General features: G+C 40.8%; 1 protein-coding gene across 1 annotated transcript in view; it reads right to left on the bottom strand.

Annotated features, from left to right (window-relative positions):
• Positions 1-25,754, bottom strand: part of cul3b (cullin 3b) — a 123,474-nt gene that overhangs the window by 25,046 nt on the left and 72,674 nt on the right. The window contains exons 5-10 of the mRNA XM_072474517.1: positions 23,652-23,766; positions 23,277-23,505; positions 13,017-13,162; positions 10,751-10,927; positions 4,991-5,161; positions 3,266-3,373 (exon numbers count right to left, since the gene is read on the bottom strand). Of these exons, the coding sequence (XP_072330618.1) occupies positions 3,266-3,373; positions 4,991-5,161; positions 10,751-10,927; positions 13,017-13,162; positions 23,277-23,505; positions 23,652-23,766 (946 nt within the window). The remainder of the gene's footprint in view (positions 1-3,265; positions 3,374-4,990; positions 5,162-10,750; positions 10,928-13,016; positions 13,163-23,276; positions 23,506-23,651; positions 23,767-25,754) is intronic.

The following is a 25,754-nucleotide window of genomic DNA, read 5'->3' as shown; positions in this document are numbered from 1 at the left end:
ATGCGATGCAGGTACACGCAAGTAGTGACAGTGAAGGATCAGTTCAAGTCAGAATGGTGAGTGGTTTGGAGAGGTAGTTCCAGGTGGTGGTGCTCTCATGCGTCTGCTGCCCTTGTCCTTCTAAGTGGTAGAGTTTATGGGTATGGAAAATGTTGTCGAAGAAACCTTGGTGAGTTCCTGCAGTGCATCACGTAGATGGTATACACTGGGATACCTGGATGGTGTTGAGCTTCTTGATTGTTGGAACTGAACCCATCCAGGCAAGCGGAGAGTATTTCATCACACTCCTAACTTGTGCCTTGTAGATGGGGACAGGTTTTGGGGAGTCAGGAGGGGAGTCACTCTCTGCAGCTTCTGACTTGCTCTTCTAACTACAGCATTCATATGGCTAATCCAGTTCAGATTCTGATCAATGGCACCACCCAGGATGTTTACTGTGGGGGATTCAGTGATGATAATGACTAAATATCAAGGGGAGATGGTTGAATTCTTTCGGTGGAGATGGTCATTGCCTGACCACTTCTGTGGTGTGAACGTGATCTGTCCAAGCTATCTGTTGTCTAATGCTACCGACTGCTTCATTATCTGAGGAGTTGCAACTGAAATTAACATTGAAATCCCCAAAGGACATCTGACATGATAGAGGGAAGGTCACTGATTCCGCATCTGACCTTGGTGGGACCTGGGACGCTACCCTCAGAAATAATTTCAATGTTGTCCTGGGACTGAGATCAATTAAACACCACCATCTTCCTTGGTACTAGGTATGACTCCAACCAGTGGGGAGTGCGCGCACCCCATCACTGACTCCCATATTGTCCAGGCTGCTTGATACCACACTCATCAATGTCCCTGCTCAACACTCTTTCTCCCCCCCCCTCCACCACTTCCCTCCTCCCTCCCTATTAGCACCAAGAGGAAGACAGTGTTAGCGGATTTAGTGGGCTTAAAAGTGGATAAATCCCCAGGCCTAGGTGAGATGTATCCTAGGCTGCTGTGAGGCAAGAGAGGAGATTGCAGGGGCTTTGACAATTTTTCAAATCCTCTCTGGCCACAGGTAAGGTGTCAGAGGCTGGAGGACAGCTAACGTGATACCATTATTCAAGAAGGGAAGCAAGGAAAAACCAGGAAATTACAGGTTAGTGATTGAGTCTAACATCAGTGGTGGGAAATTATTGAGAAGAATTCTGAGGGACAGAATTAATCTCCACTTGGAGAGGGAAGGATTAATCAAGGATACTTATCATGGATTTGTCAGGGGGAGATCATGTCCACCAAATTTGATTGAATTTTCCAAGGAGGTGACTAGTGTGTAGATGGGGGCAATGCCGTTAATGTAATCTACATGGACGTCAGTGAGGCTTTTGACAACGTCCCGCATGGGAGACTGATCAAGAAAGTGAGATCCAGGCAATTTGGTAAATTGGAGCCAAAATTGGATTACTGAAAATTGGTGGTGTGATAAATTGTGAGGAACCACCTCACTATTTTAGATTACAGGGTGATAGACGGGTTGATCATATGGGCAGAATAGTGGCAAATGGAATTTAACCCTGAAAACTGTGGTGATGCATTTTGGGAGGGGTAACAAGGCAAGGGAATTCACGGTAGAAATCTAGGGGTACAGAGAACCAGTGGTGCCTTGGGGTGCATGTCCATAGGTCCCTGAGGCAGCAGAACAGGTAGATAAGGTGGCTAAAAAGACATATGGGATACATGCCTTCATTAGCCGAGGCATTGAATAAAAGAGAGGTTATGCTGGGGCTGTGTAAAATACTCGTTAAGCTACAGCTGGAGTACTGTGTGCAGTTCAGGTCGCCACACTATAGGAAGGGTGTAATTGCACTAGAAATGGTGCAGAGGAGATTCATCAGGATGGTGCCTGGACTGGAGCGTTTCAGCTATGGAGAGAGGCTGGTTAGACTGTGGTTATTCTCCTTTGAGCAGAGAAGGCAGAGGGGGAGGGACCTGATTGAGATGTACAAAATTATGACAGACATAGATAGGAAGTAACTTTCCCCTTAGTTGAGGGGTCAATAACCAGAGGCATAGACTTAAGGTAAGGAGCAGGAGATTTAGAGGGGACTTGAGGAAAAACTCTCTGGTAAGAATCTGAAAGAGTGGTAGATGCGGGAACCTCCTAACATTTAAGATACATTTAGATGAGCCCTTGAATTGTCATAGCATACAAGGCTATAGATGAAATGCTGAAAAATGGGATTAGAATAGATTAGAATTAGATGCTCGATGGCCAGCACAGACCCAATGGGCCTCTTTCTGTGTTGTAAAACTCTATGACCTTTCTTGACGTTTGTTTGATTCTGCCACCAAATCTAGGGTATCACTGTGCTTCCAGCAGCAATGTTATCATTAGACAAACTGAACAGGCAATCATAATGAAGAATTTTCACAAATAATATTGATTATCATTCACTTCAGAGTGAGGTAAAAGATTGGGGCATACCATATTCCCATATATAGAAGTTGAATATCAAACTTTAAAAAAATGAAAAATCTATAGAATTTAATCATGTGGAAGTTTTGAAATCCCACAACTATAAAATTTGTTTACAGAGCCAGAGTTGTTTAGCTGTATTTATGGATTTTAAAAAACAATTAAATCTCATTCAACAAGGTGTAACTTTTTTTTTAAGAACAGCAATATTACAGCACAAAGGGAAAATTCACATCAGTTAAAGTGATTTCTAAAGACGACTTTGTGTGTTCTTCAACAGTGCATCCCAGTGGAAAAGCAGGGAATTGCAAAGGTCAACTTCTGGATTTTGCATTTAACTGCAAAGTGTGAGTGGCAGTAGTTTCATAATTATAATGAAATGCTGGTGGTTTTTGCTATTAATAAAAATCACACAATCTGAACCAGTGTTCATTTTACACTAAAATTCAGCTTGTCGTTTTTAAAATAATAGATTCAGTAATTAGAAAACTTAAATATTATCTATGTATACCATTACAAATAGGAAGCTTTTGGTGGCCTTATGCTTAAGAGGCAAAATAAGTTTATTTGTGATTGTGTTTTGCTGGTGGGTGGGAGGGAAAGGAGGTGAAAACTTGTTGAGTACAGATAATCTTCTCTTCCAATTATACAATTTTTAATCAACCGTCTAAAAATAGAAAAATTCAACAGTCAATAGATAATAAATAGTCCAATGGATTATATGTCAAATTAAAAAATTTGATTTACAAATCACATGGTATTGTCCATATCCAGGACTATACTAAACACTTTGCTGAAACATCTTCTCACCCCAGTAGTTTGTAAGTGCTGCCGGAACTCATCCATTGTTGTATTAGAGATACTCATGTCCCTGAACATTCCTTCCAGTTTAGATGTGAACTGGCAGCCACACTCCGTCTAAGGTAAAATAAACATTTAATACAAGGATTCATGAAATTGGGTGTCATCGTAATTGGCATGCAACAATCCAAAACCCAAAAATGTTGTTTTAAAAAGGGAAAGAGTTTTGCTCATTGAATAATATTAACATTTTGCAGATCCTAATCTCTGAATTCAAAAGGATTAAATAGAAACTAAAACAAGCATCAATACTAAATTATACTTTATATTTACTTTCTAAGATGATACAAAAGAGGTCTCATTGAAGATAAAATGTCAGATTACGATTTTAAAAAAAGTTGCTTAAAATGAAAATCTCAATATTTTGAACAATTTTAGTTTTGGACAATATTAGTTAAGCAAATCCTGGCAGTTAATGTATTCAAATTAGAAAATGTCATTCAGTTGAATAATGTTGAATCCAATTACGTACTGTGGAATTTCCAGTGAAATAAATAACAACTTTGACATATTGCTGCTCGTTCTGAACATTATTTTGACATTTAAGGTATACTATTAAGCAGTATAAATGAAGCCTTATTTTAAAACCAGGCCATGTTTGTACAGCAGAGCAAAGTTTCACTAAGGGGAAAGTTTCGCTAGTGGTACTGAACTAAACAGCACTTACATTAGCAGTAACTGGAGGTAAATTAATTTCACACAATTAAAATCTTGATTGTCCAAACAATAGAACTGTATTTATGGCTCACAGCAGACCAGCCCTGCTTTGCGCTATAGCAATAGAAATCTATCTTTTGCTTACTCAATGGGGCGGCACGGTGGCACAATGGTTAGCACTGTTACTTCACAGCTCCAGGGACCCAGGTTCAATTCCGGCCTCGGGTGACTATCTGTGTGGAGTTTGCACTTTCGCTCCGTGTCTGCGTGGGTTTCTTCCGGGTACTCCGGTTTCTTACCACAGTTCAAAGATGTGCAGGTTAGGTGGATTGACCATGATAAATTGCCCCTTAGTGTCCAAAAAGTTAGGTGGGGTTAGGGATTAACTAGGGTGCTCTTTCCATGGGCCGGTGCAGACTCAATGGGCCAAATGGCCTCCTTCTGCACTGTAAATTCTATGATTTTATGATAACATAAGATGATGTGGAACTGAAACAATGATCACACAATCTCCTTACAACGATAAAGCAAATTTGCATAACTGTTTTTAACTAAAACAAGTGATTAAGTTTCAAGCTTCACTCTACTTCTGATTCAGTGACGCAACATCTTATGGCAGTTTTATGAACTTAAATTTCCACTGCGCTTTTTTTTTTTTACAGTATTTACTCAAAAGATGTTAATAAGCTATAAAAAATGTTAAATTAACCAGAGTAAAAACTTAAATAATATAGCATATTGCAGTAGCGAAGATATATTTTAAAACTATTTAGGACCTTATTACCCTGGGTAATCATGTTATTCTCACCAGTGGTAATTATAATTCACTACATAATTATTCAAGCTGCATCTTACATTTCCTTAATGCCATTCCCTCTAAATACAGTACATAAATAAACTTGTGTTTTACAATTATGCTGATGCTGTGAAAGATTATAGTAATAAGGTGTTCACCAACATTAATGCAAACATGACAAGAAATGGTTTAATACTATAACCGAAGATTTACATTTTCACCTTAAGTTTCGAGATCATATTTTTCTCCGAGTCATCGGATACACTTTTGTTAGTAAGAAGCCTTCTGGCCAGATGTTGTTTGTAGTAGCGTTCAAAAACATCCTTCTCCTGCATAAATCGGAACAGGACCATGGCCTTGTCCAAGATAGTCTCTACTTCCTGTTCTGTCAACTTAAAACAAAAAAAAATGAATCTTACCGTTGTATCACCTTTGTAGCAGGACATCTTAAATTGGTTGAAATTAAATGCTACTTTAAATGCACCTACGAGTTCAATTTCAGCACAGAACATTTAATTATTTCAAATGATAGCCATCTGTACTGAGCTGTAAATATGATTCGCATTTAAATCTCAATTACACCTCACCACATACCTCCTCAGAGAGTTAACATTTTAATCTAATACTCATGAAATTTTTAGTCTGAACAAGTTGCAAGTGGAATTTCTGAATTTTTTTAATCACACCAGATATTAAAACACCTTGATATTTCTGGATGATTTCCACCAGATAAAACTGCAATCTAAACCGAAATGATGGCACAGTTTTGAAAAAAGATATTTGTAGCCATAACCATTTTATGCTGGGAAATACACAATCATTTATACAATATCAAAAATCCATTCACATGAAGTAGCCATCACCCATAAACTAATTATGTTCCAGATCAGAGTGCAGAGTTCCAGGTGATTGCACCCGTTTGAGGTGTTCACGTGATTGTGCTAAGAATCTCAAGAACACTGGCATCCATGGTCGCATGAAATCAGGCTTAGATACTTGTACCTAAAGTTGCCTGCATCTGAAGTCTGATCCAGATCCAAATCTTCTGCAACCATGGCCTGGGTTTCGCCATCAGCAGTGAAGCATTAGCATTCACTGCTGATCTCAGAGAACTCTACTCACAAAGATCTAGCCATTTGTGGCATGGATTTCCCTTTCCAGAAGTCAGTTTGAATCTGGTGTCAAGTCAATGGGATCTTCAGGAGTCCAGCAGCAACAATGTTATCAAGCAGAGTGTACAGTCAAATGCCAAGAAGAATTCTTAGGCAGCAAACCAGGAAGCAAAACGCACAGAATTTTTCAAATTTAATTTAAAAATTTGTAGAGGATGAAATAAATGAATGAGGCATATACTTGAGATCAAGTTAGAAGATGAATTATCAAATTAAAAAGTTAAAATGTGATTGTTTATCAATATAGAAATTTGACATTTCAAAGCTATAAAATTAGTTTTTCAGGGCCAGTGCTGTTCAACAGTAACTATGAATTTTAAAAAAATTATTTCAACAAAATGCAATTTAGTTTGAACAACAGAGTTAATATCATAAAAGGACAAATTTTCATGAGTTGCGATTTCTGCATCACTACAATTTGGGAGAACATCCAACATTGCACTCTTTGGGGAAATATAGACTAGGAGTTTACATGCAGGCAGTGGCCCCCAGCCATAAGTATGGGTAAGCCAGCCTTCTGCCACCGTTGGAAGCCACAACTCAATTTTACATTCTTTAGGGCCCTTGGAGGTAAGATATCCAGCACTAGCAATTCAGCCCTAGATGGGTCACTGAGAGTGGTAGCTGCTGCTGGAACTGCAGAAGGCCCAGTCTAGCGGTCATCAAAAAGGCCCAAGTGCAGGAAGGTGGAGTCAGGGCTAACCAGGGCCTTCAGGCAGGCCCTGGCCAAGGAGTGGGGAGAGAATGATGGACAATCACATCAGCCTTCCAGCAGAAAACCCCTTACCACTGGGAGACCCCTATGAACCACAGGGTGCCCAAATGAAAGAGACCATCGCATTGAATTCCAACCTCTGACCCTGCAAGGAGGCCACCAAGTTTCCTCGGCAGCCTCCTCAGGTGGTGAAGTGCCCATAATCCAGCGATGGTGGGAAGAGGTCCTTCTTATGTGGCTATTAAATGGTTATTTCTGACTGTCAATTGGTCCAAGGAGAAGCAGGCCACATCCATACTGCTGGTAAAATGCCAGGAGAGACATGCCAACTCTTCCACCCCACCTAATTTTACATTCCATCATCTCCTAGCCCATTCCAGGTAAGGTTGTAGCCATAGAATCATTGATTCTTTGTATGCTTTGCTTAACCTAGCATCTTCAGACCCAGAAGTGCAGTCAATTTCAGAAGAGTAATGAATGAATTGCTGACAGTTTCACCCTCATTAGAACCACAAAATCATAGTCAGTTAATTTAAATTCAGTTTTAACTCATTTAAATTCAATTACAATCGAAAAGGGCACACCCATGTGTTTTCAGCTGACTGTTATATACCAAGGGCAGACCAAAGCAGACAATTGAAGCTAATTAAAAAATATGACTAAGAGCATTAAAACCGCCAACTGAAGAACAGCTGATTTCCTGGTAATTGCAATCCTGTGTTTCAATCACCAATTGAGTACACTGTTTTACTGCACTGATTCATGCCTGCTTAGTTGGACTTCGAAAATGGGTTTCTGCAGAAACTTGTACACACCATTACATCAATAACTTAGCAACATTCTGCACATCTTTCCGGGATCTAAGAGTTTTGGCAGTTGAAAGATCAAAAATACATAAACGAGAACACAAACTTAGCAATAAAGTCAAAAAACAAAGTCAAAATTAGAAAGTAAATGCACTGTGGAAAAATATTGAAGACTTGATAAAGTTATGGGGCTGGATTCTTTATCGGTGGGATCCTCCGCTTCGTCGGCAGCGCACTCATGCCCGCGGATTTCCCAATGGCGCGGGACTGCACACAACAGGAAACCCCATTGGCCAGCTGCTGGAACGGAGGATCACGCTGCCGGCGGGGGCGTGCCGCACCAGAAAATGGGTGAGGCGGGACGGAGAACCCACCCATAAAATGCAAAGCATAAATATGCCAATCCTATAAGAACCAAAATTCAAATGAAAGGATATGTTACAACAAAGATTAATTTAGAGTCCTGGTAACTAATAACCTAGCTGCAATGACAGAAAACAAAGTGTAGAATTTTTATAATTATTATACTTTCATGGGATGTGGGTGTTGCTGGCTAGGCCAGTATTCATTGTCAATCCTTTTTTTTTTTTAAACAAACAATTTTATTGAGGTATTTTTTGGCATTGTAAACAGTTACAGATAACAGAAATGTGCAAACATCAATATAAAACCAATACTTCAATCAAACCATACTGCACATGCCCACTCCTCTCCCCTAGACACTATCCGCCCATTTATCCCTCCTACTTTACTCTAATCTCTCCCCCCACCCCTCCCCCCTGCTAACGTTCACTTTCCCGCGAAGAAGACGATGAATGGTTGCCACCTTCGGGCGAACTTAATTTTTTCCATACCCAGAAAACTTGACATGTCCGAAAGCCATAGTTCGGTCTTCGGAGGTTTTGAGTCCCTCCATGCCAGCAGTATTCGCCGCCAGGCTATTAGGGAAGCAAAGGCCAGAACAGCTGCCTCTTTCTCCCCCTGGACTCCCGGGTCTTCCGAAACCCTGAAGATTGCCACCCCTGGACTCATCACCACCCTTGTTTGCAGCACCCGGGACATGACCCCCACAAATCCCTCCCAGTAACCCCTACATTCATTGTCAATCCTTAATTGACCTCGAGAAGGTGATGGTGAGCCACCTTCTTGGATCAGTCCCTGTGCTGTTGGTACACCCACAGTGCTGTTAAGAGTGTGCCGGATTTTGACTCAGCGACAATGAAAGAATATGATATAGTTCCCAGTTGGGATGGTGTGGGACTTGGAGGAGATCTTGCAAATGGTGGAATGCTTCTTGGTTTAACAGGTTGTGGGTTTAAAAGGTGTTTTTGAAGGAGCCTTGATGAGCTGTTGCAGTGCATCTTGTAAGCGGCATACACTGGTACCATAGTATGTCGGTGGTGGAGGGAGTGAATGTTTAATGTGGTGTATGGGGTGTCAATCAAGCAAAATGCTTTATTCCTGGATGGTGTCAAGCTTCTTGACTTTTGTGGGAACTGCACACGTCCAGGTAAGTGAGCTCCACCACCATTTTAAAGGGTCAACCACTCTGCTGTGGGTCTGGGGTCACATGTAGGCCAGACCAGGTTAGGATAGCAGATTTTGTTACCCGAGTGACATTACCATCATGACACCGTCTCCCCTTGCTTAAGTTCAGCAGTTTTGCCACAGTTCTTAATTATGCAAAGTGCTGGAGTATTTTTAAAAAGGACATGGTGACAAAATTAGTAGCCTAAACAGCATCAGCAAAACTTCTGATTGTATTCATGTCAAAAAATAGTAAAACCTAAGTTTGATGTTGGGACTAAAAGTTGAAGGAAAGCATCAGCTCAAAGTTTGGGAACTCAGATTATTGTTGCCGGTTTACACGCATCAAATACAATGTTCCACTGAAAACCAGCATTTAAAAAAAAACAACTAGTATGTTATTCATCCTAACATTCTGCATGTCCTTTGTACTTTGCAGATATTTAAAGGTGACTGTGGTTCACACACTAACTTGCTGCAAGTGTATGTGAACAAAGAGTAATTCGTTTGGTGAATTTATCAAGTTATTTGAAGTTAAATGGCTTAAAGATTGACAAAAAACGTCCCTGGTTTTTCTCATTGCCATTTTGATGTGGAGCAGGCAAGTTAAAAATCTAGCACATTCATGATGAAAAACCTGCAATTTAGAAGCCACCCAAAACAAAATGATCAGTGCACATCACTTAAGCCAACATCTGTAAAGTCCCACATTCTTTCCCTGGTATATCCAAAGTTAGTGAGGCAGAGCTCCAAGCTCCAGATTCTTTTTGTTCCCAAGGCTTACTCACAACACCAAAATATTTTGACTCCCCAAGCCCAGATAGTTTGTTCCACTCTTAAACTTGCTCATGCCTTCAATGCATTAAACTTAAAAAATAAACACACCCTTTTTACAACTCCCTCCTTGCACCTGGGTCCATCCTAACTCTGAAATGTACCCTTTAATCTCCACTTATTGTCCTTCCTTGCACCCTAACAGTTTTACCTCACTGCTAGTGGTAGAATATCCTGTCACCTCAACCCTCTTCGGGAACTCTCCTCAGATTCCGGTTTCTCTGGTACCTTTGTTTCCATCTTTTCACTGAGGGAATTAAACATCTCTCTCCCTATTGGTTCAATGTTCCAACCCTCCTATTAGAAGCACAGAACAATATCACACAGGATGAGGCTATACACTGCCAGGTCCCTCTCTTCCTGCTCCCCCTCATTAAAATTATACTATTTAGTTTATATTAATCTCCCATTCTTTCGACCAAAATCATAGAATCACAATTTTTCTGAGCCATGTCGCCAGTCTGTTCTGTCCTCCTGAGGTCTGTTATTATGTCCATTGCTGTTTATTACATTTCCGTGTTTCAGTTGGTTTATATATTGAAAAAGGCACAAAATATGCAAATCGCTGTGGTGACACTATAAATGCCTTCAGAATTTCTAGTCTACTGAGGTGGATGAGAGTTTCTTTTGACATTGCAGGGCATTGTTACAACAGGCCAGTGACTTCCTTCCATGCTATAAAACGCTATGGTTCCATGGATAAGGGTGCTTCAGTTCTTGACTGTTATCGTACACCTCTAATGGAACCGTACCATGTAATCATCAGGTGGAAGCGGTGACCAATTATTATTCAAATAGCCTTTAAATGAAGTTTTGACATTTAAAACAAAGGGGAAAATCAGAAAGGTGCTAAATTCCAGAGATTCCAGGCTAAATGCCTCAAAGAACAAGAAGAATAAAAGGTGAAAAATGGCAAGAAATACTTACGCCTTTTACTCCCTTTTTAAGTTTGTCATCAATAAATAATGACAGATATTCTGGGGATCTGGAGTTGAGGTTGAGGAAATATTCAAAGTCACCAGCAATTGTCTGTTTAAAAAGACGATCATTGTTGAATGAATCTTGAAGGAAACGATCAAATCTGCCTTTCAGATCGAGGAGGCCCTGTTTGAACAAAAACATGCATCTTTAGTATGCAGGCTCATTCTGCATATCTTTATTTCAATAAGCTTGTAGTTCCAAGAACCATGGTAAACCACCATAGTTATATTTCAATCAATTATTTCAAAATCACATTTATCCTAGAATAACTTGGGTATAAAAAAGTTATTCAAATATTGACTTTGTTGATGGCTTAGTCATTCAATATTTTAAAAACTAGCTGCCAATGACCACAGCCCTTGTATTGTTCGGATCATGGGAGTGATGCTTAAACTGGCAAAGCTGGGTCACATCTGTGCAGCAAAAATCACATCCATTGAAATCTGGGTCAGCAAAACTGCTATTGAGTAAATGGAGCCAGCAACTCTCCACCCCCCACCTCCAGGTCACCTCTCAGTTTCCTCTTTTCTTGCCTGTTCGTTTTTAAAATGCTAGTTATGCCGAGTCAGTTCTCAAATTATCGTTCTAAATCTATTTTGTATTTTCGCTCATGTTTTTGTAATATCGAGACCAGAACTGCACGCAGTACTTGTCTAACCAAAATTCCATTTGAATATCACATAACTTCTTTGCTTTGGAATTCTATTCTTCTAGAAATGAATCCCAGTACTCTGCACTGTTTAGGGCATTGTTAATCTGTATTCCCAAAACCTGATGTGCCTCTATTCCATTTAAACTTATTTTGGAAGCAATGACCGAATTTTTATTCCTCTTACCAAACAAAATGCATGACCTCACACTTAGCTATGCTGAAATTCATTTGCCATTGACATGCCAATTCGGCAGGTTTGTTTGGATCATCATATATTTTACAAATTCCCACACCTCGCTCCAGCACAGCGAGGAAGTTACTTTTTATTTTTTAAATAAATTCAGAATACCCAATTAATTTTTTCCAATTACGGGGCAATTTAGCGTGGTCAATCCACCTACCCTGCACATCTTTGGGTTGTGGGGGCGAAACCCACGCAAACACGGGGAGAATGTGCAAACTCCACACGGACAGTGACCCAGAACCGGGATTGAACCTGGGACCTCGGCGCCGTGAGGCAGCAGGGCTAACCCACTACACCACCGTGCTGCCCTGCTATGAAGCTACTTAACCAGAACCAATTAAAAGGTGCACAGTTATGAAGCTACTTAACTAGAACCAATGAAAAGGTGCCATGATTTATAAAAGTACACAGGTAAACTTGCAGAGACCAGTCACCGAAGTCTCCTACAATCACACAAATCCAGCTCTGAATTTATAACTTGAACAACTTCTGATGTGCTATTAGTTAGCCAATGTTGTCCGTCTCTCATTTACCAGATGCTGATTCTCACATTTCAATGCAAGTTATGAGCTCTGCAAAAATTAGACGACGCCCCAGAAATACTTTCTCCTTTTTGATAAGAAGAAAGGAAGTTAGATTAAGTCTAGTGTGTGAAAGAGTGGGAACACAATATATTTCCCTCATTGTACACTTACACTAAAAGTATGTTCCCTCTTATTCAAATTCATAGGGATGGCACAGTGGTTTGCACTGCTGCCTCAAAGTGCCAGGAGCCCAGGTTCAATTCCAGCCTTGGGCGACTGTCTGTGTGGAGTTTGCACTTTCTCCCAGTGTCTGCATGGGTTTCCTCCAGGTGCTCCGGTTTCCACCCACAGTCCAAAGATGTGCAGGTTAGGTGATTGGCCATGCTAAAGTGCCCCTTTGTTTCCAAAGATGTGAGCCTTAGGAGGGGTTGCGGGGATGAGGGCAGGGAATGGGCTTGGGTAGGGTGCTCGTTCAGAGGGTCGACGCAGGCTCGAAAGGCCTCCTTCTGCACTGTAGGAATTCTATGGTTCCAAATGTATAATTTATTCTGATTGATTTATTTTAAGACTTTTAACTCAATGCAACCTTTAAAGTGGTATCATTTATGAAGTGAATGCAAATTGAAAATTGTTCCAACATTCTACCTTATACAACTGCTATAGATTGAAGTGAAATTTTTGAAAAGCACATTGTAGTCTGATTTACTTGCGCATTTTGATCCATGCTGCTGGCTGTTTTCCTTTCTACTTAACAACAATTACAATGAAAGGACAAAACTGTCACATGCTGACCTGAATGTAGTCCACTGGGTTCTTGCCTTCTCCTTCCTCAGACACCAATGCCTTACCCTGTTCTCTTAGGTAGGAACTCATACACTCACACATAGTTTTCAGGCCATTTGGCACACGGCTGAAAAGCTTGTACATACAAGCTAGGTCTGAAATAGGATATAAAGGACATTTTGTACTCGCTTGATTGTGTATTGCAAAGTGGCTCCACAGTATACCGGTTAAACTTTAAAATACAGACATATAAATTTAAACTTAAAGTCAACAAAGCTAAATATTTCTATGTGCACAACTCGTGGTTGCACAGTCAATATAATGTTAACTGCAGTGTCCCTTTCAATAAAAATACAAAATGGCTTCAAGTTAAGAGATTCAGATGTCAGCTTGACTTGATGTAACCATTCATTTTTCTAGATGGCTTTCAAAATCTTGATTACTACTGAATGTTCAAGTAGATTTTTCATCTCCAATAAATTATTGCTTCAATAACCAACAAGGAAAAGCTAAACAAAGTGATGGATAAATGCTGCAAATAAATGAAGATACTAGAGATCAGTCCACAAAGGTTTGCTCAATTCATAAGAGTGTGACCATTACTATGACAGCAATGACTAAATTGGTTCCAATAAGGACAAAAGCCTTATGCATAGAATCTCAACAAATTGATGGGTAAATGCGGCAAATAAATGAAGATATTGGAGATCAGTCCAAGGTTTGACCATTACCATGACAGCAATGACTAAATTGGTTCCAATAAGAACAAATGCCCATGCACAGAACATTTTCAGATGGCTAACAAAGCACTCATGATTGAAGTTTGAGATGTTCACATTGTCTTTTGTTCGGCATAGAAGAAAGTGGCTTTCATTCAAATAGTACACATGAAACTCCAGGCCAGCACTGCTCAGAGGTGCAATGACATTCGGTCTTTACTCTTTCTGCTCAACACATTGCAATGAATTTTGCCAGTAAAAACTTGCTGTTTCTGAATAATGCAGAGACATGCAACAAATATTTCCATTCTTATGTCCTTTACCAGTTCTTCAAAATTGGCAGAGCTGGTCTCACGTTACTTTGTTTCATATTCGTGTACGAACACAAGAAATAGCACGGGTAGCCCCCAAGCCCATTAAGCTTTCTCTGCCATTTAACACAATCATGGCTGATCATTGGCCTCAAGTCCACTTTCCTACCTGCTCCCCATGTTCCTTCATTTCCCTGAAAAACCAAAAATCTGTCCTACTCAGCCGTAAATATATTCAACAAAAGAACATCCACAACTCACTGGGATAGTGAATTCCAATGATCCGCAACCCTGTGAGTGAAGAAATTGTTAATTTCAGTCCTGTATGATTGGTCCCTTATCCGGAGACTGTGCCCCTATGTTCTAGATTCCTCAGCTAGGGAAAACAACCTCTCAGTGTCTACCCTATCAAGCCCCTTCAGAATCTTGCATATTTTATTTAGATCATCTCGCATTCTTCTCAACTCTAGAGTATATGCCCAATTAATTTGGCTTCTCATTCCAAGACAACCATCTCATCCCAGGTACCAATTCAGTGAACCTTTATTGTACTACCTCCAACGTAAGTATATCCTTCCTTAAATACGGAGACCAAAAAGGCACAGAGTACTCCAGGTGTGGTCTCACCAAAGCTCTGTATAACTGTAGCAAAACTTCCTTATTCTTGTACTCCAACCCCCTTGCAATAAAGGCCAACATGCCATTTGCCTCCGACATCGTTCGCTGTACTTGCATGCTAACTTGCTATGAGTACACCCAAGTCCATCTGAAGGACCCAAGCCCCTCTGAAGGACCCAAGTCCCTCTGAAGGACCCAAGTCCCTCTGAAGGACCCAAGTCCCTCTGATTAAGATTGGCAGCCCTACATCGGAACTGTAACAATTTCTGGGGGGAAAGAAATGACTAATTACATGAACACATAGACAGGGTATGTTGAAGTCTGCAGCAATATTTTGCTGGATCACAACAATCCTCCAAATACCTTGATTACTTGGATTCAGAAACTCAGAAATTGGTCAACGGATACATACAGAGGTGGCAGCTCAGAAGTTACACCATAAGTCAGCTAACAGCTGGCAGAGCAATGCCAGGTATAAAACGTAACGTGTACTAGTGTAAAATACTGTTCACGGGGAAATAAAACTGGGTAAAACATTTACTAAGGAAAAAATATGAAAGAAAGTCTATGACTCGAGGCGTAACATGTCCACCCAATAGAGTAGCAAACATCAAAGCCAACCTAACACTTAACAGTATAGCCAAACCAGAGAGCACAAGTCTGATTCAAACAGTGCAGTGGCTCTCGTCAGACAACACCGAAGGAGTGTGTTCAACTCTGGTCACTAAAAAGAAAACTATATTCAATCCATGCAGACAGAAGTTAGGAATTATCATGTTAGAAGTCTGAGTTACGAGTAAAGATTCTAGAAACCCAAGTGTCTGAGCAGTGCCCACAGAGGTACATGACTGACAGTGATCTCAATGTTATTACATTAATTAGAAACGTTACTTTAAACTAAATTGAGAGTAGGATAAAAGTTCAAATTAGTCAAATAAACTTTAGATTTAAATCAGGTGCCCAGAGAGAATGTTCATTCTATAGAATTTATTTCCAAATCGAGCAACAGAGGTTGAAAGCCTTGAAATCATTTAAAGGATAACTGGATGTTGCAATGAGGCTACTTCAAGGTCTTCCTAGATAAATATGAAGCATGTCAGTTGGCCTTCTTCATTAACAATTTTCTTGTAACATGAGGTGGAATAGTAAAGATTGCATCTAAAATATGATCAGTGCACTTTTCTATGGAAGCTACTATTTTAAGGCAATGGATGCCTCTTAGAGTAATCAACTTCGAGAGACAAGAAAATGTGCCTCCATTTTACAAAGTAACTTGAAAAAGATCAAAAAAGGATAGGGGAAAAAACCACAGCCAAGTCCTTAAAATTAGTCTAAGAATCCTATATAATTGTACAGAGTATCGCTTCCTAGTAACAGGGGGATTGCAACTACCCTTTCACCTCTGTGATAACAGCTCAAATCATAGATTATCATAGAATTTACAGTGCAGAAGGAGGCCATTCGGCCCATCGAGTCTGCATCGGCTCTTGGAAAGAGCACCCTACCCAAGGTCAACACCTCCATGCTATCCCCATAACCCAGTAACCTCACCCAACACTAAGGGCAATTTTGGATTAGGTGATAAAAAGGATGTGCTGGCTACGAGGATCCTAAGTAAATATTGGCATGGTCAAAAAAGGCCCTAATTAGGCATTAATTGGAGATCAGTCTCAAATCAGAAAACAGCTGTTAATGGAAAATAGAAGAATGTCATAATATTGCAGTCGGACTGCTTGGTTAAAATTTAAAACTGAGGTAAAAGACATTTTGAAAGGACAAAGTAGAGGCAAAGCTGCTCTTGCCATGTGCTACACTTGATCTATCAGGTGTTTGGTACCAATAATGGACAAGTGTTCCCAGTGCCAACATTGCTGAATTTAATCAGCACAGAAATTCACCAAAAAACAAAAACAAAATCCCCTGCTGGTTAGAAGACTCAAGAGCTGCATACAAGAAATGTAATGGAAATATTCAAAGTAAAAAGGATTCTGCACACATTAAACTGAATTTTTGGAGTGTGTTCAAGGCTGCCAATGAAGGGTTTGGATATTTGCAAATTGACTCCAGCATATAAACTTCAGTTTTTCCCTCATTGCTTAGATCATGCAAATTCATGTTACAACCTTGTGACAATGCCAAGCCATCCATTATTCTCAATGTAATTTACGTGAGACATACATCAAACTTTAAAAAAACATTGGGAACAAGATTATTTACAGCCTTTAACTCACTCTCTAACAATTTATTTTCAAATTAAGTTTAAAATAACTTCTCTTTCTTACTATTCTTGGAATTGTTCCAGTGTCTCCGTACTGTGACAAAAGGGTACTTTGTGGTTTCTACACAAAGGAGGCCAATAATGTAGGTTATAAACAAGACAGTCATACTTTATTTCTCATACCTATAGATTTTTATCGCTTTTCAATCACTCAGATCATTTGTATAATTTAAGTTCTTGAAAAATTTGCTGTTTGATGTTTTGGGAAAATTCTGTCTCATTGTAAGAAATATGTTTAATTAATAACAGTTTTAAAAAATTAGGATCATAGAGGACAAACACGAGTTGAGTGCTCAGAATATAACAAAAGCAACCCCATTTTATTTTCGTTGACAACTTAAGAGAAATTTGTAATTAGAGATATTTTGGGGACATCTTTTCAGGTACCACAGCTCCTTGTCCTAACTAAACCTATTTGTAAAACAGTAATGGGGCCAAATTATTGTCAACGGTTTGGATTGCTATATTGCATTACTTGGTAAATTCTGCAGTATACAATAGAGAATAAATGGTGACTGGGAGCATAAAGAAAGTAACACCTGAAGCTTCAGAAAGCATTAAACTATGAGTTTATTAAAAGGTTATTTACTCACCGAGATCCAGAGTGTCTATTATAAGTATTGAACACATTTCCAACAGCCCAACCTCAAACCGATCAGATCAACAATTTTCAGCTCCCTGTACTAACTGCCGAGTTCTCGTCAGACACCTGGGTTATTTCAAACTGCTGAACAACTCAGATTTCAATGGCGCGACCATGCCAACAAAACCAGATTGAACTATAATGCTCAACAAAAATCCACCTAGGAATCAATTTTAAGCAAATCGGGAAGCGATTTCAAATTATATAAGCTTCAGCAAGGTATGACATGGGAAGAGCATTATACAAAATCCCAAAATTAAAGTTAAAATTAAAGGACAAGAAATACATAAAGGGTACATATTTACAACATTATAACAGCATTAGAAAAGCCAAGGAGATGAAATATCAAATCCATCCTGGGGAACCGAATTCCCTGGAGCTGCTCGGAGTTAAAGGATTAATATATAGTTCTGTGCCATTTACATCTTGCAGAGACCTTGTTGGAAGATTCACTAAGAGTTTACATTTTCCATTACCATCGCAAAACGGCAGAGTTGATTTGATGCAACTCCACATCATTTACAAAGAAAACGTTACAACAGATAGGTGTGAAAGTAAACCTTCTTGTTAAATTTATACTTGGTAAAATTCCTGCTGCATTTTCTCTGTGGAAGTGTTCAGAAATATAAAATTATACTTAAAGACTGCAAACAGAAATACAAATTCACACTTGTTTCCTCAAACAGAAATAGTTTGTTAATTGATAAGGTTAATCAAACCTTGCACCAGAGTTAGTATCAAATCCAAACTACCAACAAAATAAACTACATTTATGTGTGTGTATTTGGACTTTCAGAAAACTTTTGATAGGGTCTCTCAAAAGAAGTTAATGGTAAAAATTAAAGCACATGGACAGGGGTAATGTATTGATATGGATCGAAAATTGGTTGACAGACAGGCAACAGAGTGGGAATAAATGGGTCTTTTTCCAAGTGGCACGCATTGATTAGTGGGTACCACAGGGATCAGTACTTCAGCCCCAGCTGTTCACAATGTATATATAAATAAATGGCCTGGATGTGGGTGCCAAATGTAACATTTCCAAGTTTGCTGATGGCACCAAATTGGGGGGAATTGAGAGTTGAGGATGCAAGGTGATTTAGACAAGTTCAGTGAGTGGGAAAACACATGGCAGATGCAGTACAAGTTGGGTAAATGTGACGTTATACACTTTGGTGTGAAAGACAGAAAGGAAGAGTATTATTTAAAAGATGATATATTGGGAAGTGTGGATGCACAAAGGGATTTGGATATCTTTGTACACCAGTCAATTAAAGTGGAAAGGCAAGTGCAGAAGGCAATTAGAAAGGCAAATGGTATGTTGACCCCTTACTGCATGAGGACTTGAGTTCTTAAATAGGGATGTCTTACTGCAGTCATACATGTTCTTCGTGAGACCACACCTGGAGTAGTGTGTGTAGTTTTGGTCTCCCTACCTAAGGAAGGATATACTTACAATAGAGGAAGTGCACCGGAGGCTCACAAGGCTGATATTGGGTTTGGTGGGATGGTCCTAAGAGACAGTGATTCGATTGGGTCTGAGTTTAGAAAGAGGAGTGGAGATCTGTTTGAAACGTATAAAATTCTAACAGGGCTCATTTCACTTCTTCACAGTTCTGTCTCAGCACAAAGCACCATCTTCAGGAGATCAGGATCAGATCAGGAAAGATGGCTTCCCTGGTTGGGGAATCTAGAACAATGGGACAGTCTCAGGATACTGGGAGGGAGGTGGTGGTGGTTGGGGGGGTTAGTAGGTAGGTGTTCTACGAGTACATACAACGAGTAAAAATTTGCATTCGGAGATAACCAAGGAATTGGATTTTTAGTTGTTGAATTCCAAGGGCGGCAAGAAGTTTATAACTTAGAAGGGGACATAAATAAGGCAAAGTTATTAAATGTTATTTTACACGGGCAGCATGGTGGCGTAGTGGGTTAGCCCTGTTGCCTCACGGCGCCGAGGTCCCAGGTTCGATCCTGGCTCTGGGTCACTGTCTGTGTGGTTTGCACATTCTCCCCGTGTTTGCGTTGGTTTTGCCCCCACAACCCAAAAGATGTGCAGGCTAGGTGAATTGGCCATTACAGAGACCTGGTTGAGGGAAGGGCAGGATTGGCAGCTAAACATTCCAGGATTTAGATGTTTCAGGCAGGATAGAGGGGGATGTAAAAGGGGTGGCGGAGTTGCGCTATTGGTTAGGGAGACTATCACAGCTGTACTACGGGGGAACACCTCAGAGGGCAGTGAGGCTATATGGGTAGAGATCAGGAATAAGAAGGGTGCAGTCACAATGTTGGGGGTTTACTAGAGGCCTCCCAACAGCCAGCGGGAGATAGAGGAGCAGATAGGTAGACAGATTTTGGAAAAGAGTAAAAACAACAGGGTTGTTGTGATGGGAGACTTCAACTTCTCCAATATTGACTGGGACTCACTTAGTGCCAGGGGCTTAGACGGGGCAGAGTTTGTAAGGAGCATCCAGGAGGGCTTCTTAAAACAATATGTAGACAGTCCAACTAGGGAAAGGGCTGTACTGGACCTGGTATTGGGGAATGAGCCCGGCCAGGTGGTAGAAGTTTCAGTAGGGGAGCATTTCGGGAACAGTGACCACAATTCAGTAAGTTTTAAAGTGCTGGTGGACAAGGATAAGAGTGCCCTCGGATGAATGTGCTAAATTGGGGGAAGGCTAATTATAATAATATTAGGCGGGAACTGAAGAACCTAGATTGGGGGCGGATGTTTGAGGGTAAATCAACATCTGACATGTGGGAGGCTTTCAAGTGTCAGTTGAAAGGAATTCAGGACCGGCATGTTCCTGTGAGGAAGAAGGATAAATACGGCAATTTTCGGGAACCTTGGATAACGAGAGATATTGTAGGCCTCGTCAAAAACAAAAAGGAGGCATTTGTCAGGGCTAAAAGGCTGGGAACAGACGAATCCTGTGTGGAATATAAGGAAAGTAGGAAGGAACTTAAGCAAGGAGTCAGGAGGGCTAGAAGGGGTCACAAAAAGTCATTGGCAAATAGGGTTAAGGAAAATCCCAAGGCTTTTTACACGTACATAAAAAGCAAGAGGGTAGCCAGGGAATGGGTTGGCCCACTGAAGGATAGGCAAGGGAATCTGTGTGTGGAGCCAGAGGAAATGAGCGAGGTACTAAATGAATACTTTGCATCAGTATTCACCAAAGAGAAGGAATTGGTAGATGTTGAGTCTGGAGAAGGGTGTGTAGATAGCCTGGGTCACATTGAGATCCTAAAAGAAGAGGGGCTGGGCGTTTTGCAAAATATTATGGTAGATAAGTCCCCAGGGCCTGATGGGATCGACCCCAGAATACTGAAGGAGGCTAGAGAGGAAATTGCTGAGGCCTTGACAGAAATCTTTGGATCCTCACTGTCTTCAGGTGATGTCCCAGAGGACTGGAGAATAGCCAATGTTGTTCCTCTGTTTAAGAAGGGTAGCAAGGATAATCCAGGGAACTACAGGCCGGTGAGCCTTACATCAGTGGTAGGGAAATTACTGGAGAGAATTCTCCGAGACAGGATCTACTCCCATTTGGAAGCAAATGGACGTATTAGTGAGAGGCAGCATGGTTTTGTGAAGGGGAGGTCGTGACTCACTAACTTGATCGAGTTTTTCGAAGAGGTCACAAAGATGATTGACGCAGGTAGGGCAGTGGATGTTGTCTATATGGACTTCAGTAAGGCCTTTGACAAGGTCCCTCATGGTAGACTAGTACAAAAGGTGAAGTCACACGGGATCAGGGGTGAGCTGGCAAGGTGGATACAGAACTGGCTAGGTCATAGAAGGCAGAGAGTAGCAATGGAAGGATGCTTTTCTAATTGGATTGCTGTGACTAGTAGTGTTGGGACCTTTGCTGTTTGTAGTATATACAAATGATTTGGAGGAAAATGTAACTGGTCTGATTAGTAAGTTTGCAAACGACACAAAGGTTGGTGGAATTGCGGATAGCAATGAAGACTGTCAGAGGATACAGCAGGATTTAGATTGTTTGGAGACTTGGGCGGAGAGATGGCAGATGGAGTTTAATCCGGACAAATGTGAGGTAATGCATTTTGGAAGGTCTAATGCAGGTAGGGAATATACAGTGAATGGTAGAACCCTCAAGAGTATTGAAAGTCAGAGAGATCTAGGTGTACAGGTCCACAGGTCACTGAAAGGGGCAACACAGGGGGAGAAGGTAGTCAAGAAGGCATACGGCATGTTTGCCTTCATTGGCCGGGGCATTGAGAATAAGAATTGGCAAGTCATGTTGCAGCTGTATAGAACCTTAGTTAGGCCACACTTGGGAGTACAGTGTTCAATTCTGGTCGCCACACTACCAGAAGGATGTGGAGGCTTTAGAGAGGTGAAGAGATTTACCAGAATGTTGCCTGGTATGGGGGGCATGAGCTATGAGGAGCGGTTGAATAAACTCGGTTTGTTCGCACTGGAACGACGGAGGTTGAGGGGCGACCTGATAGAGGTCTACAAAATTATGAGGGGCATAGACAGAGTGGATAGTCAGAGGCTTTTCCCCAGGGTAGGGGGGTCAATTACTAGGGGGCATAGGTTTAAGGTGCGAGGGGCAAGGTTTAGAGTAGATGTACGAGGCAAGTTTTTTTTTTTTTTTTTTTTTACAGAGGGTAGTGGGTGCCTGGAACTCGCTACCGGAAGAGGTGGTGGAAGCAGGGACGATAGTGACATTTAAAGGGCATCTTGACAAATACATGAATAGGATGGGAATAGAGGGATAGAGACCCAGGAAGTGTAGAAGATTGTAGTTTAGTCGGGCAGCATGGTCGGCACGGTCTTGGAGGGCCGAAGGGCCTGTTCCTGTGCTGTACTTTTCTTTGTTCTAAATTGCCCCTTAATTGGAAAAATGAATTGGGTACACTAAATTTATTTTTAAAAATGTTATGGCCATCAGGAGAACATGAAAGATTATTATACCCTGGCAAAGGTAAATTTCAAAGAAGGAAAAGGACAATGGGAAATGATGAAAGAGAAAAACATTTAAAGAGAGGTTGGAAGCTGTACTCTGTGTGGCCATGTAAGATCTCCTGAAGATGGTGCTCTGTGCTGAGACAAAACGGTGAAGAAGTGAAATGAGAAGCCTTCAGCCTCCTCAGAGAAATGTCTGGTTGTCCCAGAAGCAGAATTTTGATTTAAAGTCTTGAATTTCAATAGCTAAGTCGTGGGAGAGATAGGGCGATAATGAGCGAGAGTGAAAAGCCCTGGGAAATATCTCTGCTAAATAAGAGTGGGCTGTGTGCTAGATATTACTGGAATTTTTTAGATTAAATAGCTCTAAGGACTGTTGCCTTTTGTGAGTTTAACCAAGTAAAAATCCTTTGGGGAATTCTTCTGTAAGACTAATTTTAACTGTGTAAATGTAATCTTGTGTGTTTAAGTTTCTTTTCTTCTAATAAATGTTTTAATTTTAATATTTAAAATCTCCAAAAGTGTTACTAAATTTTGTGGTTCCTGCCTTCAGTACTCCTGACCTCTCGTTATATATAAATAGAAAACAGCTGTGTTCACTTATCAAGTTTCCTGTCTTGTGATTTGGCTTGTATAGCACTTACCACCTACTGGATCATAAAATATAAACGTAATTTCAGAAAATATTTATATCCCCAAAAATGAAACTTGTACACAATTAACAGTAGATGTCATCTTCAGGAAAAAAAATTATCCTTAGAATTTACCTTCTGTCTTTCCATTTTTTAACATATGGACTAAGCCAGAGTTTTCCATTTCTACAATAGTCTTCATGTGTTTAGAAATTAGTTCTCTCTCCACCACCTTCACAATTGGTTCTTCTGTGGATTTATCAAGACAGTGCATAACTCGTTCAATTTCTTCATTAATCCGTGCCTCCACTTTCTTAATGTACACAGATGCACTATTCTCTGCTAAGAACTTCTGGCTTTCCATCTACGTAAAAATAAATATTTGACCATTATACTAATTAATAAGCCTGAAAAAGAATTGCTTTACACAATGAAATTAACAGCAAAGATTTAAAAATGGCACATCACCTTATTAAAACAAAATTACCATTAAAAGCATTTAACAGATACCTGGAAGAATTCAGCCGACATTTCTAAAAACGGGGCCTCAAAATCTTCCTCATACACTGATCTGCCTTCTAGACCAAGGATCATTAGCATCTGGCAGGCATTCCGAATTGCACCTCTGGGAAAACAAAGAAAATTGAAAAACAGTTTATTTATGGATACTATTTTAGGAAGTATCCAGAAGGTTCTCTTTTTAAAAAAAGCAACACCTAAATTGAATGGATTATACCAGAAAAAGTAATACTTTATTGACATTTACAATTGGCCAGGAGAAAATTAGGTTAAAAACAGGCATTTCAAGTGAAAAAGTACTGGGTTCCAATGGCCAAGGACTTATAACAACAATAGTTCACGTAATCTGAAAAACTTTTACATGTTTCCACTCTGCCCACACTCCAGGAAGAACTACCACACTTCCGACATGTGACCCTTTAAGTAACCACGTCATCACATTACCACTCGGGCTACATCTTCCCCGGTTAAGTTGGGACAACTGGTGGTAGTGAGATACAATACACGCGAACAGTAACTATGTGCAAATCATGTTATAACATACAGATCAGATAAGCTAACAACACATAACTATTTACATAGAGTGAAACATAGATTAAGTTGCTGCATTGTGCACGCGCCACCATTTTTTTGCTGTTTAAAAGACGAAGGTCAGTTGTAGATTAGTTCATTGCTCGTCCTGGAATCTTGTGTTTGGTTTAATCATACACTCTGAGCCAGTTGGCTGTGCTGGAAATGCTCTCGAGTTGGATTATCTGCAGTATGCCCAGTGGGTGCGGTACTTGCTGCATAGGCCTCCAAGCAGCCTCCATTTCTACTGGTGTAGGGGGCCTTTATTGTAGGTAGGATGGCTGGGATACTGTGATATTTGTTGGTGCTGACTCAGATACCTGTAGTGATGCCGGTTTCATACATAGTAGGCAGCGTCGGAGGCTACAATGCAACGGTTTGGCTGCAGAGCATGACTGTGTACCACTGCTAATATGTCGTGACCATTTAGGGTCTGGATCCTGATCATTTGACCAGGTGACCATTTGACCAGGTGCCTGTTGACCAGGGTGTGAAAGCCTCCTAGATAATGGCAACACCACTTAGAAGGCACAAACTGAAACAGCAACAACTGGGGAGATGCCAATCACATTGAGCGCCACATGGTGGAGCATGCGGAGGCCAAGGGTAAACAACAGCAAGTGCAGAATCCAGAGCACCCCACCCACCTACCTCATCAACCACCACCTGCCAAACCTGTGGCAGTCTGCGGATCCAGGATTGGACCATTCTGCCACGCAGAACCCACCTCCCTGGAGTGGAGGCGAGGCATGCTCAAACCTAAGGGATTGCCCAAGAGAGAGGGCCGATATGTGGGCATTACGATCGTGTCAGTCCTAAATCAGCATTCCATGATGGCATCAGTCTCATATTGGTTTAGATATTGATCTGTGATATTGATATTGCAAGAGAGCCTTGGCAGTAAGAATTATAGTCCTGGTGCACCTGGAGAACAGTTGCTGTACTGACGAAGATGCATGTTTCGGAGACTGAGTGCAGCATAGTAATCTGCATGATCACGGACACATTTTTCTAGCAGATGCTTGGCTGAGCATACGAACCGTTCTGCCAAACCATTGAACTGTGGGTGTAGCAGGCTGCTTGTGATGCGCTCTATGTCCCATGTGTGGGCAAAGTTCCTAAACTCACTGGAGACACAAACTGGTGAGCATGGTCAGTCATTATCCTCCGAGGGATGCAGTGTGGGGCGAAGTGTCTCTTGACCTTGATTATGACTGTGTTTGTCTGGCAGGTAGTCAATTTCAAACCATTGGGAATACAAGTCAACTAAAGCCAAAGGCGGTTTAACATTCCATTCAAAAATGTTAGCCATTGTAAGTGACCATGGGAGCTCTGGACCTCATGTAGGTGCAGTGGCTCTTGGGCTTGATGCGACTTGAGTGCACTGCATGGTACACATGTGGTATTTCCCTCTCCATAGCAGCATACATGGAAGACCAGTATGGTGATTCCTTTGCCCTGTATCAAATTGCTTCCAGCCCTGGGTGCACTATCACTGAAGAGAGTTAGGGATGATGAATTGCT

This window comes from Scyliorhinus torazame, chromosome 14, assembly GCF_047496885.1.
Source record: "Scyliorhinus torazame isolate Kashiwa2021f chromosome 14, sScyTor2.1, whole genome shotgun sequence".
NCBI classification, from domain to species: domain Eukaryota; kingdom Metazoa; phylum Chordata; class Chondrichthyes; order Carcharhiniformes; family Scyliorhinidae; genus Scyliorhinus; species Scyliorhinus torazame.
The sequence above is the reverse complement of the archived record's forward strand: the minus strand, read 5'-3'. Positions and strand labels throughout refer to the sequence as shown.